General features: G+C 40.5%; 2 protein-coding genes across 3 annotated transcripts in view; both read left to right on the top strand.

Moving 5' to 3' along the window:
* Positions 1-17,546, top strand: part of LOC139911338 (uncharacterized) — a 279,947-nt gene that overhangs the window by 173,347 nt on the left and 89,054 nt on the right. The window lies entirely within an intron of this gene.
* LOC139911337 (uncharacterized) overlaps positions 1-17,546 on the top strand; it is a 59,870-nt gene that overhangs the window by 12,216 nt on the left and 30,108 nt on the right. Inside the window, exon 1 of one of the 2 annotated variants that reach the window (XM_078284774.1) lies at positions 10,510-11,385. The exons of the other annotated variant lie outside the window; for it this stretch is intronic. Coding sequence (XP_078140900.1) covers positions 10,525-11,385 — 861 coding nt within the window. The 5' untranslated portion in view covers positions 10,510-10,524. Of the gene's footprint in view, positions 1-10,509; positions 11,386-17,546 lie in introns of those variants that run through there. 2 annotated transcript variants of the gene reach the window in all.

The raw sequence follows: 17,546 nt of genomic DNA, 5'->3' as shown, positions 1-17,546 counted from the left end.
ATTTAAAGGAGGAGGGCACAACACCAGAGGAGATAGAGGTATTAATGATGAGTAGGGAGGGGCCTAATATTGGGAGAAGTTCCTTAACCAACTTAGTGAGAAGAGGGTCAGATAGGCTGGTTGTGGATTTAGAGGAAAGTACTATTTTGGAGAAGGTGTCTCAATCTGCGAGAGTACGGCGGTGGTCTCTGTGGCACCTAGTGCACGATTAAGAGAGGGATCAACACCCTCGGTGGGTAATGAATTGATAATCTCATCTCTAATACAGTCAATTTTGTGATTAAAGAAATTAAGAAAATCATTTGCAGTGAATGGAGTGTTCACTACAGGGGAGGGTTTGAGAGTATGTTTTGATACAGTGTAGAATAGAAACTAAGGGTTATCTTTATTTGTGTTAATTAGATCTGAGAAATAGGAGGCCCTTGCAGCGGAGAGCGTACGCTTGTAATTCATTAGGCTATCGCTCCGTGCTAGCCAAAAGACCTCAAGTTTGGATGAGCGCGTGGGGATGACATGAAGCCACTGTCATTCAAAACGGCTTTATTGTTGGCTTTGGCATCGGCAAAGCATGTGGGTGATACTCATGCATTGTCGGTGCATCCTGCACGTATGCTTTTTGCCCTTGGGAATTTGCGGGAGACCTTATGGCCTAATCCTGCTTTTGTCCCTAAGGTAATCAACTATAGAACTGGTGTTTTCAGGAAAGGGGACCAGTTGTTTGTGTCTTGGGCTGCGCCCTGCACAGGTAGGCCTATCACAAAGCAGAGGCTTTCTCACTGTATTGTGGGGGCTATTGCACTGGCCTATTCGAGCATGGGTCTTCAGGCCCCAGCTGGTTTACGTGCGCACCCTACCAGGGGGTTGGCTACCTCCTGGGCTATGTTTAGAGGGGTCTCCATTCAGGATATCTGCACTGCAGCTAGCTGGTCCTGCAAGGTTTTATAAGTTGGATGTCACTGCTGGTATTGCTCATGCCGTTCTGAGCGTTGGCTCTGCAAGTCATGCAAGTCATACATAAATGCAGTAATAAACACATTTTTAAATACAATGTTGGAAAAGTTTAGGAAAATATTTATTTTTCAAAAAACAATAACAATCATCAATAGCAATAATCAATAGCTAATTTATTTTTAAACACTACATTTTAAACTAATATAAATTTTTCCAAGTTCTCAATTCCAGAGCAGAGCCACTATTAAACTGGAGTCAATACCAATAGTAACATTATAACAAGCCCATAAAAAGTCCATAACATAATGGCCTTGACACCTCAGCCTGTTGGAGGTACTGCACTTTGTTCCAACCTTTGATGTACATAATAATATCATTACATAATGTAAAGATAAAGTTAAAAAGCAAGGAATTAGCCGTTTGTTTTCCAGTTTCATATAACACAGTTTGTTGAACATACTAGCACACATATGCAGATGTCATGAGAAAATTATGCCCCCCCCCCCCCCCAAAGAAGCCCCCTAAATATGGCGGCTGTACTGGGTTTCATTCCAAATGTGATGAAGTGTGAAGCAGTACTGATATTCAGCTAGCTATTAAACAAAAAACATGTGCCTCACATCTAAGTAATTGAGTTGGTAACATCTATATCTAGCTAACCAGCTATCAAATTTCACACCTGTGAAAAAATTTGATTAGAAACAAGTCTGGTTGTTGACATTGTGCTGGTTAGCTAGCTTACATGCAGTGGTTTGTCTATTAGCGTGACTTTCATCTCTACTAGCATGATATATCGTGATAAAGCAGCATTAGATCACTTTTGTTAACTTTAACACATCCCCCACTTGCTCTAAAGCGTTTGTTTTTTTTATGTGACCCTTAAATGAAGCATGTACATGAAGAAAAGACTAACATTAGATTGATAGCTAATGCTAGCGAGCGCTAACATTAGCTAACAACTGTCATCATTTTGCCATCTGCATGCATATCCGCCACTAATTCTGGTTACGGATTGATAGTACAAAATACTACTACACTACAAAAGTGGATACAAACCTTTTGCTTTTGCCCCTGAATTGCACAAAGAGGACAAGGAGGACTGCTTCCTTGCAGAAGAGGAGTCCAAAAGACCGCTTGCTGACAAACCGACACTTTTTGTAGACAAGTCAGCAGCTGGACAGATACGTGAAGACAAGGGGAGGGGCGGTCTGTCTGCGATGTCTCAACTGTCACTGAGGCTGACCCAGCCACTAAACCAGCAGCTGGGTTACACAAAAACTACCCAACTCTGTGGAAATAACCCAGAAAAATGGCCCAACAAGCTCAAACGAGTGTTTGGGTAGATAAAATAACCGAGCATGCCAAATGCACCTCTGCAGGAGTTGCATCAAAATTCATAAACACAACTTGAAACATTATTGCAGTTGTCATATGGGCTTTAGAAAGACCTGAACAGTAGCAATTGACAAGTCAACAAATGTTTTTTCTTAAAGAGTAACTAAATCCCAAAGCCAAATCTTTGGCGAACACACCTAATGGTGAAAAATAGGGTCCTGAACTGGCCTTCTCCTATTGGCTGGTCATTGTGCCAGGTGATGTCACCACTTGTTGTACTCTATAGAGGGTGACATCACAGGGCACAGAGACCAGCCAATAGCAGAAGGCCAGTTCAGTACCCTACCTTTCAGCATTAGGTGTCAGACTTCACCACAGATTTAGGTGGGGTTTAGTTACTCTTTAAATTGTATTTGCACCAAACTGTTTACATTTTTACCAGAAAACCAGTACAGTGCAGGGTGACACTGTTTGGCAAAATAGAAATAAATGTACCAAATTGTACATTAGAACACTTTATGTAATGTCCAAATTCTATGACAGAGTTATGATGGTCTTGTGACAGCCATTGTCAAAGACAACCACATATGATAATTTAATGTAATCTTAACACAGTTAGTTGTGTTTGATAATGAAGTCTGCCATGACATGGTTATGACAGGTTATGTCCCTTTGGTTAATGTCAAGTTGTCATGACAGAGACATCTAGAACAGTATCAACTTTGCATTCAAAGTGACATTATCAACCAAATGACAACAGTCATAAACATTTATAAAAGTTTAATTCATGTTCATGTCAGTTTTCATGACATAGTTATGACAGTGTTATGTCAGCCTTATTCACCCCCCTTCAAATAAAGTGTTACCATAAATGCTTCTGAAGATATGCGAGGGAGCGTATCCCATAGTGAGACATTTCACTCGTGCTACTCAGAGAACCAGAGTTACGTAAGTAACCTAAAGTTTCTTTTCAACATTCTTATATAGTGGGTGGCCTTTGTCAAATAGTGCCGGGTTCCTGGACTTCTGTAATCAGTTCCTCAGAAAGTAACGGCATCACTGCAGTGAGCTACTGAATTCACCCACTCTTCCATTTTAGAACTTGTTGAAAATGTTTTACCCCCCCCCCCCCCCCCCTTAATGACGCCTATGGATTTCATTAACATTATGAAGTAATGGTAACACGTTTAGTTTGACTTACAGCCAGTTTTCCTTAATGTGTATATGTCTGTATTTCAGCCGTACCTCCAGACCTCCAGCAGCTGTTGGTCAGTAAAGAAGAGGTTCCCCCTGAGCAGCGGGAGTGGAGTCCCAGTCTGGACCAGGAGGACCCAGAGCCCCCACACATTAAAGAGGAACAGGAGGAAGTCTGGACCAGTCAGGAGGGAGAGCAGCTTCAAGGGCTGGAGGAGGCTGATATCACCAAGTTCCCATCCACCTCTGTCCCTGTGAAGAGTGAAGATGATGAAGAGAAACCTCAGTCCTCACAGCTTCATCAAAGCCAAACTGAGGAGAACAGAAAGGCAGAGCCTCTAGCCAGCAGCTCAACTGAACAGATGAAAACAGAAGCTGATGGAGAGGACTGTGGAGTATCAGAACCAGCCAGTAACTTGGATCCAGCTCGTTATTTACAACCAACTAGTGATGGCAAGACTTCAGACTCTGAACCTGAGACGGAAGACAGTGATGATAATTGGATGGAAACTAGTGAACCTCAGTCAGTTCTTTGGGAGAAACGCTTTAGTTGCTCAGTTTGTGGTAAAAGATTTGACCGCAACGGAGCTGTGCTGATTCACATGAGAGTCCACACAGGTGAGAAACCATTTATTTGCTCAGTTTGTGGTCAAAGTTTTGGTGAAAAAGGAAACATGAACAAACACATGAGAGTCCACACAGCAGAGAAACCATTTAATTGCTCAGTTTGTGGTAAAAGTTTTGGCGAAAAAGGAAACTTGAACAAACACATGATAGTCCACACAGGAGAGAAACCATTTAATTGCTCAGTCTGTGGTAAAAGTTATGGTTATAAAGGAGACTTGACAGCACACATGATGATCCACACAGGAGAGAAACCATTTCATTGCTCAGTCTGTGGTAAAACCTTTAGTCAAAATAAACGCTTGAAGAAACACATGATCGTCCACACAGGAGAGAAACCATTTAATTGCTCAGTCTGTGGTAAAAGTTTTGGTTATAAAGGATATTTGTCAACACACATGATGATCCACACAGGAGAGAAACCATTTACTTGCTCAGTCTGTGGTGAAAGTTTTAGTCAAAATAAACACTTGAAGACACACATGATAGTCCACAGAGGAGAGTAACTTAATTGCTGTCTTTGGTAAAAGTTGTTGTCAAAATGGAAACATGAAGAGTCACATGAAATACCACAAGGGAGTGAAACCACTTAATTACTAAGTTTACGTATACAGTATATATCACAGAGCACTTTATTAGGAACACCTGACTAATACTGGGTAGGTATCAGCTTTCAGCTCAATGTCAACCAGCTACCAAAGTGACATCCGCCTCCAGGTTGGACGTGTTGCATTCTGAGATGCTGTTCTGCTCACCACAGTTGTAAAGAGGTTATCTGAGTTACTGTAGACTTTCTGTCATCTCGAACCAGTCTGGCCGTTCTCCTCTGACCTCTCTCATCAACAAGGCGTTTCCGTCCGCAGAACCGCCACTCACTGGATGTTTTTTGTTTTTTGCACCATTCTGTGTAAACCCTAGAGACTGTTGTGCGTGAAAATCCCAGGAGATCAGCAGTTTCAGAAATACTCAAATCAGCCCGTCTGGCACCAATAACCACACCACGGTCAAAGTCACTGAGATCAAATTTTTTCCCCATTCTGATGTTTGATGTGAATGTTAACTGAAGCTGCTGACCTGTATCTGCATGATCTTATGCATTGCACTGCTGCCACATGATTGTCTGAATGGATGTATTAATTATATAATTCTGTTCTATGGTTGATTGTTGATTAGTTAGATCTAGTTAGGCTCATTCTCTGTAAAGTCCTTTGAGACATGCATGATAAAGGGATGTATAAATAAACTTGAACTTGTGGTAAAATGTTCAGCCAGAGTGGAACATTAAGTTTACACATGAAATCGTTTTCGTGATAATGGCCATTTTAAGAGACACATGGTACGACTTTAACATACTGTGCTGAAAGAACAGGGTAGCTGTCAGATATTGCAAGACGAATGCAAGTATCATCAATAGAATTTGCTGAAGTTACCTTTAGTGCGCGTTAGTTGGAGTTAGACAGTTACATCTCCCAGGAGCAGTGTTGGGCAAGTTACTTGGAAAATGTAATGTAATACTCTTTATTTACTATTTCTTTAAAAAGTAATCACATTACATTACTTATTACTCTACAGGAAAAGTAATTTGTTACATTACTCATTACATTACTTCCCGCTACCCCCCCCCCCCCCTCCCCCCCCCCCCCCCCCAAAAAAAAAAAGGTTTATTGAAACAATGAGACAGCTAGTAAGAGCAGCTCCTGACCACACCTAGGCCTACTGTTCAGAAGTGAAACAACAATTGTATCTCATAAGGAGAAGCTTCTCCAACCTGATGTTAGTCTGTTCCTTCTTGGGGTGAGCAGCAAACTTCCTAAACTGAACAGCCGCTCCACAGGGTAGATGGGGTCGGGGTATTGTACTGACTTCAAATAATCCATCACTTCTTTTTCTGATAAACAGCTGCCCACCACCGTGTCCTGCTCCTGCTCCTCTTCTGTTGTTTAGTCGGAGTGTGTTCTTGGCTCTTACTGACTCCACTGGGTTTACACAGTATGTCCACAATCCAGCTCGTTCCCATGGTCATACACTTGACCTGATTCTATCATGTGATATTGAGTGCTCAGAGCTTGCCATCTCTCCGCATGTACCTGTACTATCAGATCACCTTTTTATCAGACTTAATGTTGTATTGACTAGTTACTGTAAAAGTTTCCCAAACAGTCACACTACCACTCCTGGACCACTCTTGTCCTCTTGGTGTATTCACAGATGATCTGAATAATTTGTTGCTGAATGAACTTGATTCTGAAAATCTACCAGAATGAAACCCTCCCCTGGTACACAATTGAAACACATATGCTAAAACAAAATTGTAGGAATCCACACAAAAAGGCAGTGGAAAAATCGGTTCCTGATGGGTCAGAGAAATATGAAATAGAGAAGGTGGGAAACCAACAAGCAACTCTTGCAAGCGCTCTTCCTCAGGCAGCATTCCTGCTGCCTGAGGAAGAGCGCTAAGCTTGAAACCTGCCCCACCAAGCCTTATTGTATTCATTTTTTTGCTTTGAAGTGCTTGTACATTTTTTCGGCACTATTTGTAAGCAAATAAATAGTTTTTTGAGCATTATATGGTTTCCCACCTTCTCTATTTCAAAACAAAATTGTAGAAAGCTGGAACACAGGTTGTGATCAACCAAGCTCGAGGTCTTTAGACTTGCATGGATTGATAGCCTGATGGAGTATACACATGCCCTACTCACTGCTAGAACTGCCTACTTTTCCGAGTTGATAAATAAAAATAAAAAAACCTCAACATTTCTATTTGACACTAGCAAAACATACCTGCAAACCCTCCCACATGCGCACTGCAAGTGATTTCTTGAGGTTCTTTACTGTTAAAGTAGAACAAATCAGGGATGAAATCTCATCTACATCAATTGACCCTGTTTTGCTTCTCAACTTAGGGGGTTCATCTGTGGCATCTCAGGGAATTCTGTCCTGTGCTATTAGCCAATTTGAGACAATTTCTTTTGAAAATTTCTCTAAATTGGTACGTTCTTCAAGGCCTACCACTTGTTTACTGGACCCAGTTCCCAATTTACACAGGATCTCCTTCCAATTATAGGCCCACCAATGCTTTACATCATCAACAATTCACTTTTCTCTGGCAGTGTTCCCTCTGCCTTCAAAAGAGCAGTTATCAAGCCCCTGTTGAAAAAGCATAATCGTGATCCAGAAATCATAAAAAACTAAAGGCCAATCTCAAATCTGCCATGCTTCTCCAAAATTCATGAGAGAATAGTAACTATCCAACTCACAGATTATCTCTCTAGAAATTATCTTTATGAGATTTTATCAATCTGGCTTCAGACAATTTCACAGCACTGAAACCGCCCTTACCAAGCTGGTGAACGACCTGCTGCTTGCTGCTGATTCTGGTCTGACTAGATTCGGCGCAGCCGAGGACAGAGGGCATCTTTGGCTGTGAGATTCAGTGTCTCCCATACATAGGCTAAATCAAAAGTTGGTCATTGTATAGAAATGTATGTAAATCGATCTCTAATGCGCCTCATGTCACATCAGGTCATGTCTGTCATTTGGTGATGACCAGCAGCTTTGTACTCGATCCCGAGTCTCTCATTGTGAAAACAAAAGTGAAACTTAACAATCCACAATTTGCACCAAACTCACCTACGTTAATAACGGGATTTGTAAACAGTAACTTGGCTACTCGTCTTCTTGCTGCGCTACACACTTTAACAGTAAGTAACGTTATTACCTTGTGGTATTTAAGTAACATTAGTGAACCTGTACAGGATCTGTGCTTCAAATAGACTTCCTTTGTGTTGATTCAACATTAATTTGGTGATTTAGTGATTTCTTTGGTCATTCTACGTTTAAATATCTATGATTACAAGCTTCAGTCTTAAGGGGGGAAAAAAACGATTAATTGCGATTAATCACAGAAAAATGTGTGATTAATTTGTTTTTTCTTTTTTAATCAATTCCCAGACCTAGTCATAACACTAGGTCTCACTGGCTGACAGGCTTTCTAACAACATTGAAGCTATCCTTTAAGGTACCAGGCTCGCTTGATAAAAGCAGTTTCACTGGCGTTGCCTCCTTTTGCTCTTCAGCCACTTCAGGCTGCTGTTAGCCTTTTTTTAGATTACAGTACAGTCAATGTTAATGTTAGGAAAATCACGGATTAAGAATTTAAACTTTTCTAAAGAAACAAAGGATTCTAATTTCAAAGAAACATTTTTGCCAAGCTCTGTATTTACATGTAGAATATCTAAGATTAGGTAATCCTGAGAACTGGTACCATATTTACTGGCTTTAATTGTGATGAGAGAAGAAAGGTACTGGGGTAATTTTCTTAGCAGAGCTTTATAAATGAAGAAAAATACAATGCGTTTCCCTTCCTTTTATCAAAGAAGACCATCCCACTTTTTCATAGGACACAGTGGTGAGTATGAAATTTATCACCGGTAATAAAACGGAGGGTGCTACGGTACACTGCATCAAGTGGTTATAACGTGGAAGGGACAGCATGTGAATACAGTGTGAGAGTGTCTCCATAATCAAAGACAGACATGGTTGTAGATTGTACAATAATTTTTCTATTAGGCATCGAAAAGCACGCTTTATTTCTATACAGAAATCCCATTTTAACTTTCAGCCTGTGAGAGAGGTGTTCTACATGGGTTTTAAAGGATAGTTTAGTATCCAGCCAAATTCCTAAGTATTTAGAAGAATCTACAGTTTCAATTTGGGTCCCATTTAAAGTGTGAATACCAATATCAGTTATAATGCTATTCACACAGTGAGACCTTGAAAAAAACATACATTTAGTTTTATCAGAGTTCAGGGCAAGTTTGTGATTGACTAACGATATTTGAAAAGTATCAAAGGCGGACTGCAAGTTCGAGACAGCTATGTCAGGTGAAGAACCAGAGGCATACAAGATTGTGTCGTCAGCATAAAAATGGACATTGCAGTATGATGTTAGAAGGATTATATTATTTGTATAGATTGTGAAAAGAAGTGGGCCAAGAACAGACCCTTGTGGAACTCCTTTACTAATTTCAAGTGAGCTTGATCTAACACCATCAGCAACAATAACTTGAGTTCTCCCAGAAAGGTAAGCAGAAAACCAGTTAAGAGAAACATCATCAAATCCAATGGAAGACAACTTATACAGTACAATGCTATGATCCACGGTGTCAAATGCCTTCAATAAGTCAAAGAGTGCAGCACAATGTTGTTTTTTATCCAGAGAGTTGACAATATCATCTATTACCAGAATTGAAGCTGTTATCGTGCTGTGACGCCATCTGCTGGAGTTTGGATATGTCTACACCCTCTCTAGGCCACAACACCATGTCCAAGTGGAAGATTCCTATTGGTGGAATACCACTAGAAAACGGCCAGGTGTTCCATGAGATCTGTTTGACTTGCTGACGAAGGCTTGATGCCGAAACGCATCAAAGTTTGTTTTTAAAGTCTAATATGACCATGCCATGACATTAAAGGAGTTTTAATTGGTTTAAAGAGAGTGCCTTGGAGTTTTTTTGTACTTATGTGTCTACATGTATCCCTAACAGGCCAGAAATTATACTGTTTGCCAGAGTCCAGGAGACTGTCCACAAGGCAGGTGAAGTCCTCCTTGTGTTTCTCCGATTGCTGGAGCCCAATTGTCTATGCTTGCTGAGAAAATTTGTAATTTTATAGGAAGAAAATACTGGAGTCTGCACCTCAGTATCCTCATATGTGGCTATGTCCATGCTGCAAAGGTAGCATCATTGATCTCATTAACATTATGAAGTAATGGTCACAAGTTTAGTTTGACTTACAGTCAGTTTTCCTTAATGTGTATATGTCTGTATTTCAGCTGTACCTCCAGACATCCAGCAGCTGTTGGTCAGTAAAGAAGAGGTTCCCTCTGAGCAGCAGGAGTGGAGCTCCAGTCTGGACCAGGAGGACCCAGAGCCCCCACACATTAAAGAGGAACAGGAGGAACTCCAGACCAGTCAGGAGGGAGAGCAGCTTCAAGGGCCGGAGGAGGCTGATATCACCAAGTTCCCATTCACTACTGTCCCTGTGAAGAGTGAAGATGATGAAGAGAAACCTCAGTCCTCACAGCTTCATCAAAGCCAAACTGAGGAGAACAGAGAGGCAGAGCTTCTAGCCAGCAGCTCAACTGAACAGATGAAAACAGAAGCTGATGGAGAGGACTGTGGAGTATCAGAACCAGCCAGGAATGTAGATCCAGCTAGTGATTTACAAACAACTAGTGCTAGCAAGACTTCAGACTCTTCTGAACCTGAGACTGAAGACAGTGATGATGGTTGGATGGAAACTAGTGAACCTCAGTCAGGTTTAGACTCACAGAAAAACAGTGACGTTCTTGGGAAGAAACAGTTTAGTTGCTCAGTTTGCGGTAAAAGATTTGGTCATAACGGAGACTTGAACAGACACATGAGAGTCCACACAGGAGAGAAACCATTTAATTGCTCAGTCTGTGGTAACAGTTTTGGTTATAAAGGACACTTGACGATACACATGAGAATCCACACAGGAGAGAAACCATTTAATTGCTCAGTCTGTGGTAAAGGTTTTGGTCATAAAGGAGACTTGACGAAACATATGAGAGTCCACACAGGAGAGAAACCATTTAATTGCTCAGTCTGTGGTAAACGTTTTGGTCAAACAACACTCTTGAAGACCCACATGATGGTCCACACAGGAGAGAAACCATTTAATTGCTCAGTGTGTCGTAACAACTTCCGTTATAAAGCACTCTTGAAGACACACATGAGAGTCCACACAGGAGAGAACCCATTTAATTGCTCAGTCTGTGGTAACAGTTTTGATCGTAAAGGACACTTGACGATACACATGAGAATCCACACAGGAGAGAAACCATTTAATTGCTCAGTCTGTGGTAAAAGTTTTGGTCGTAAAGGAGACTTGACGAAACATATGAGAGTGCACACAGGAGAGAAACCATTTAATTGCTCAGTCTGTGGTAACAGTTTTGGTCGTAAAGAAAGCATGAAACAACACATGAGAGTCCACACAGGAGAGAAACCATTTAATTGCTCAGTCTGTGGTAAAAGTTTTGGTCGTAAAGGAATCTTGACGACACATATGAGAGTCCACACAGGAGAGAAACCATTTAAATGCTCAGTCTGTGGTAAAAGTGTTGGTGATAACAGAACCTTGAAGACACACATGGAACTCCACACAGGAGAGAAACCATTTAAATGCTCAGTCTGTGGTAAACGTTTTGGTCTTAAAGGAAAGCTGAAGACACACATGACAGTCCACACAGCAGAGGTCACTTAATATTGGGCTGGACAATAATTCAATATTATCATTGTCTTTCAGTAGAAACATATTGTGATACCATTGATCAAGTGATTGTCATACACAGTTCTGTTCTAAATGAATGATAAAATGCAAATCATTAGTGTCTCAAAATGAGATGAAACAAATGAGGGAATATTATTTGAAAATTACATGTTTGTATCTTACATTACTTTCTGCATTTCAATTGTTCAATTGAGATGAACATCAATGTTGTCATATATTGCTATTGAAAAATTACATCAGGCATCGATGCCTCATGAAGCTCCTTGAGATTTAGGAAAAGTGGAGGCTGTTCAAGATGGTTGGAAGATGGAGATCATCAGTTTACATGAAAGAAACAGAGTATTTCAAAATCTAACATCAGTCAAGACATTTACTGATAAAAGGGGAAACTTCTGACTCAACAGATCAAATGGCTAATCTGTCAGAAAAGGTTTGCTGTACTTTTTGTATCTTTTTCATTACTTATAGTAGTTTTCAACATTTAAATACAATCGGCAATGGAGAATTGATTTTATATTGAAATTGAATTTCTGTCTGGTTTAATTCAATTTACTCATTCATTGTAAATTTACACTGTAGTTGGACTTGTACTTGCTGAGTTATAGAGTTGTTAGTACTCTTCCCATACACTTCTATTATTTTCTTTTTCTTAAAGCAGGTAGAATAATTGTAATAATTGACTGTATAACTATATATAACTGTATAACTGTTCTATCATACTGGGCACAAAAGCACAAACCTTTTCCTTAACAAAGTATAGGCTACTTGGTCTGGGTTCACTTGTTTCAGCTTTTATGTTTAATTCACTGACCCTCATTTACAGTCAGTTTATTCACTTTACTTTTTTTTCCACTTTACATTTTTATCACATTATATATTTACGTTTGAAACAGGTAATACAAATAAAGGTCTTGATGATGCTGGTGATAATTATTGTTATTGTTATCAAATTATTTTTTATTTTTTATTTTTTATTTAACCTTTATTTAACCAGGCAGGTCAATTAAGAACAAATTCTTATTTACAATGACGGCCTGGCCGTCCATGTCTTGCCTGGCCACACAACAGAAATAAGTGTTGAGAGTAAATTCTTGGTACAAGGAGAGAACTGTCCTTCTTGAGACGCTTTGTATCAGAAATGAACAGGGAAAACGAGCCCCCTATCTCTGGAACCAGCTACCTCTTATAGTCAGGGAAGCTAATTCTCAAAACACTCAAAATGATCGACACAGTCTATTCTCTTACCTTAGCTTAGACAGTATTTATATAGGAATTTGCCGTTGGGAACATAGCATAGGGCTGCTTCCTGGTTACACTGTGTCTAATCACTTCCTATCTGCTTTGTGTACGAGTGTGTCTGTGGCCAAATATGTCTGGGTTTTGTGCTGCTTTTGCACAGCTGTGTGTGTGTGTGCACCTGGTTTTCTCCTCCCCTTCTCTCAGATTCCAGTGCAGTCTTCTAGCTGTCAGCGGACGGGTGCTGCCCCGGCTCTGATGGTCGTCTGTGCCGGCCTTAGTCCCATCCCTGCTGCTGCTCCCACCAGACGTGTATCTGACCCCGTGCGTTCTATGTGCAGCTGTTTTTCTCCCCTTCCTCTGTGCGTGTGTGTTGTGTGTGTGTACGCGGCTGCGTTTCTCTCCCCTTCTCTGACTCCAGTGCAGTGTTTTACCTGGCAGTGGCGGGTGCTGACCTGGCTCTTCCTTCGTCAGTGCTGGCCTTCCTCTTCCCTGCTGCTGTTCTCTCCTGGACGCTGAATTACGACTGCTGCCCTCGTCTGTCTGAATTTTGAACGCTGACCACAGCCCCTACTCATCGCCGCATGCTGCCTCTTTCTTTTTGTCTCTCTCTGTTTTCTCCTGTCATTGTTGTTGCCCATGATTCTGTCATTGTTTTGCCCGGCACCTATTGCACACTAAGCTGTCCCGGGGGGGCGGGGGGGATCCCTATTTGCCTCAGCCCGCCCAAGGTTTCTTCCAAGTTTTTCCTACTAGGTTTTTCTTGGGAGTTTTTCCTTGTGTGCATTTAGGGTCTAAGGCTGGAGGTGCCGGGTAGGTTAGGCTATGTAGAATAGGTAGGTTGTTTGTCTTGCTAAAATCTGCTTGTCTACCTCGTGCTTTTTGCTATGCTTGTCCTATATCTTTCTGTTCACCACTGATTTTGTTTACTTAGACCAAGCTAGGCTCATTCTATGTAAAGTCCTTTGAGACATGCTTGTGATAAAGGGCTATATAAATAAACAAACTTGACTTGACTTAACATTAATAGCGCTCCGCCGCGGGCGTGTCATGGTCCACGTCATATAGCTTAGCCTAGCATAGTTTAGCCTAATGATTGTAACTAACATACAGTATTTAGCATCACTTCAGTCAGGTAGCCTTGCATTTACAATGAAATAATAATGAGAATACTATTATTGCCAAAAAACAAGACAAAAAAAAACATTAATGGGTGATCTTTAGTCACAATGCTAATGACAAGTTAACTAGTTAGTATAGATGCTAGTGGACTTTTAGCTGCTTTAAAAACTTGCTTTGTAAAACATGTTGACAAAGATCACCGTGACAACATAACACACTTGGGTTTAGTTAAAGGTCTTATCTAACTGTACATGTGGGGTCATAGTGTTTACAGACTTTACAAACCTGTTGAAAGAGGATAACTAGAGAGTTGAGAAAGGAGGCAAGGCATTCTTCTCTGCCTGAGGGCGCGACCGATGCTGACAACAAATGCCTACGTCTCACCCTTGTGACGAACACTGTTACATATTAGTCAGTATAAATACCATACAGGACCCCACAATGAATAAAAAATGGGTTGCACAATGCAATCAAACAATGCCACATACTAGTGATGCGCTGGTCAATCCGAAACCCGCGGGTCTAGCAGGTATATCCGCGGGTGAGGCGGGTTAGGGTCGACTGAATATTGAGAATGGGTCGGGGGGCTACACACACAGTACACACACAGTGTAATTATAGACTATAGTAGAAGTATTATTTTAAATATTACTGAGGCCAAGATTCATAGTACGGTCTTGTCTGATCACGCACCCATCTCTATATCACTGTACCTGTACACTGTACAGTGTTTCTCTTAGTAAGAGCAAACAATTTAACAACTCCTTGTTAAAACACAACGTATTTGTGGAATGTATGGAAAAGAAAATACTCGACTTCTTTGAGATTAATGCAGACTCTGTCTCCTCATTCTTTACTGTGTGCGAAACATTCAAAGCCACTTGCCGTGGCTGGATTATAAATTACTCAAAAAGTTAAAAAAAAGAAGGAGAGGAAAAATACTATATCGGCTCAACTTAAAGAATTGAAACTTGCAGGACCTTGCAGGACCTAATAATACAGAGCTTAAAAGAATGTACTCACAACTTGAGCAGAGCTTCGTAAAATTCTTCATGAAGATACGGCTTTCACACTATTCCGTCTATGCTTGGAAAATTTTGAGTGTGGAGACAAGGGCAAGATGTTAGCCCACAGGTTAAAAAAGACTGAAAGCTCAAATTTAATTTGCATCTTAAATTGGGGTCACATTACTCGGTTAAACTGAGAAGGTATAACCACAGTTTCTCTGCTAAATGTCTCCTTGATGACACTTGGGAGTTCTCTGTCAAGAACAAGAGTAAGAGGTAATTTTCTGTGTAGTATTAAAGAGTGGGCCAGCAAGCTAGACCTTGAGAAAATCAGTGTGATTAAATCTGTATATTGGCCAGTTTTTCCTTTTTGGCTTCTTCCAGAACCAAACATAAATCTGTCTTTTTCACAACAACTACAAGAGAAAGATGTCAGTGTCTCAGAGCTAGAAGTGGAGAGTCATTTAAAGCAGGCATTGAGACCTTATTTAAAGATTTTCACTGATGGTTCTAAGGACCCAGAAAGTGGAAGAACAGGATTAGGTGTTATCGTAGATCTTCTTGAAATCCATCAAGGCTTGTGAATCACAAATCATGCATCTGTTTTTGCTTCAGAATTGTTAGCGATAATTTGGGCATTATGGTGGGTTGAAGATGTTAGACCAAATTTTACTGTAATGTGCTCTGATTCAGCAGCTGCCTTGATGGCTTTAAAGAGTAGCACACCAGAAGCTCGACCTGACCTTATTAATGAGATTCTAACATGTCTTGTCAGAATTGAGAAATTGTGTTGTGAGGTAGGGTTTCTCTGGGTTCCAGGACATGTTGGGGTAGAGGGAAATGAAAAAGCTGATAGAACAGCTAAATCTATGAGAAAGAGATTGAGGAATTAAAGGTGCCACTAGGCAGAGCAGAGTGCTGCAGTACCATCAAGCAGGGACTTGAGAAGGAGTGGCAAGAAAAGTGGAATAAGGAAAAACGGAGGAGACTATATATTTTAATACAAAATTCTGTTAAAAATGAATGGATGAAAAATAAATATTTACATGGGGAAGGATAGGATGGACACTGTCAAATTGACATGGTTAGGGCATTGTGGGTTGAATAGCTGTTTGCAGGTAAACATCCAGATGGTCTGTGTGAATGTGGAAATTCTGAAACAGTACATGTCATGCTTCATTGTAAAAGGTAAAGAGAGAGAGACTCTTTTCAAAGAATTGTCAGACCTGGGGGTTGCTTCTTTTTCTTCTTTTTCTTCTTTTTCTTTTAAAACTTTGTTTGGCCGATGCAAGAACCATCAATTACTTGAAAGGAAAATATTACATTTCTTGCATGCGGCTGATTTATATCAGCGAATATGATATAAGAGGACTTTTGTTACTCTGACCGGTGAGGGCGGTAATATGCCTTGAAGCATCGAAACCGCCGAAATTCCCAAATGAAGAAGAAGAAAGCTTTGTGACGTCGCGCAAGATGGCGGCCGGTGGATATTCTTGAGCGGAGGCCTACTTACCGATTTTTTTCCCTTTCATTCGTATAGTTTACAACTTTAATTGACCAACAGAAGACTCTGTATGTATGGATGATATTATCACGAATATATAAACTGGAGCCGAGGCTCCGTTTAGCTCTGAGAGGAAGAAGAAGAAGCTCCTCTCTCTTATGGACTCAGATGAATGGTTTAGCTGTGAAGCTACATTGGAGCTATTGGAGCTTTGAAGGACAAAGTTTGTCAGTAAAACATTCAGGAGGAAAAGTTCCTGTCACTGTGTGAAAATGTCTAAAGTCCAAAACCTGAGAGCGTTGGTGAAGCAGCGACTAACTGCGGCTGTTGAAGAGATATTTGGGCTGTTTGAAAGAACGATAGCAGAGTACGAGGAGGAAGCTTCTCGTTCAAAAGAGGAGATCGACCGACAACGAAAGCTGCTGGACGCTGTTTTAAATCCTGAAGTGCGGTTACACAGAGCAGGTTTGTGACATTTAAATGTTATTTTCACATTACTCACACACATTTTATGATATTTGTGTTGTGAGCACTGCTTGGCCTATAGCCTCGTGTCTCAGAGCTCATTAATCCTAAAACCAGAGCTCCAGAGCGTTAACTGCATTAGGTTACTTTATGGATGGCTTTGTTCATTTGATGCTCACCTGGGTGAAAGTGTGCAGGGAGCTGCAGACTCAGTCGGGAGACCCGAGTTTGATTCCCGGTAGGGACGCTTCCACAAAATTCAACGTTGCGGGTTTGTTAGACTCCTGTTTCTGGTACTCTGTGATCCAGTACACTGTAACAATTACAACAGTTTTCTACACAGTCTGTATTATACAGATTGAGAAAACTTTAGCTATTTTACAGTTAGACATAACCTCTTGACTAAAGACTGAAATGTTTTGCAAGGGAGAGAATGGAATTGTAAATGTTTGGAAGTTGCAAAACCAAAAAATATTTACTTTTAAAGCCTGAATCTGTGATATTGTGACCATATAGATGTTGGATATATTTTGGCCCATTCACATCTAGAACGATAACTGTAAATTACAACGATAGGATATATTGTTGCTCAAGCATTCACACTATAAGGGTATTGTTTTATTTTCGGTGCTGAATATTCATATAAAAATGGAGGATGATTCCTTTACTGGCTTGTTTTTATTTTACTCGCTCTCTAAAGTAAATAAATTACACAGTCACATTACACAGTAGTAGATTTGGTTTCATGAATTGCTACAAAAGAGAGAGGAGCTGGGAGAATCAAATATTAT

Source organism: Centroberyx gerrardi, chromosome 7 (assembly GCF_048128805.1).
Source record: "Centroberyx gerrardi isolate f3 chromosome 7, fCenGer3.hap1.cur.20231027, whole genome shotgun sequence".
Lineage (NCBI taxonomy): Eukaryota > Metazoa > Chordata > Actinopteri > Beryciformes > Berycidae > Centroberyx > Centroberyx gerrardi.
Note: the sequence above shows the minus strand (reverse complement) of the source record. Positions and strands in the feature narration are given on the sequence as shown.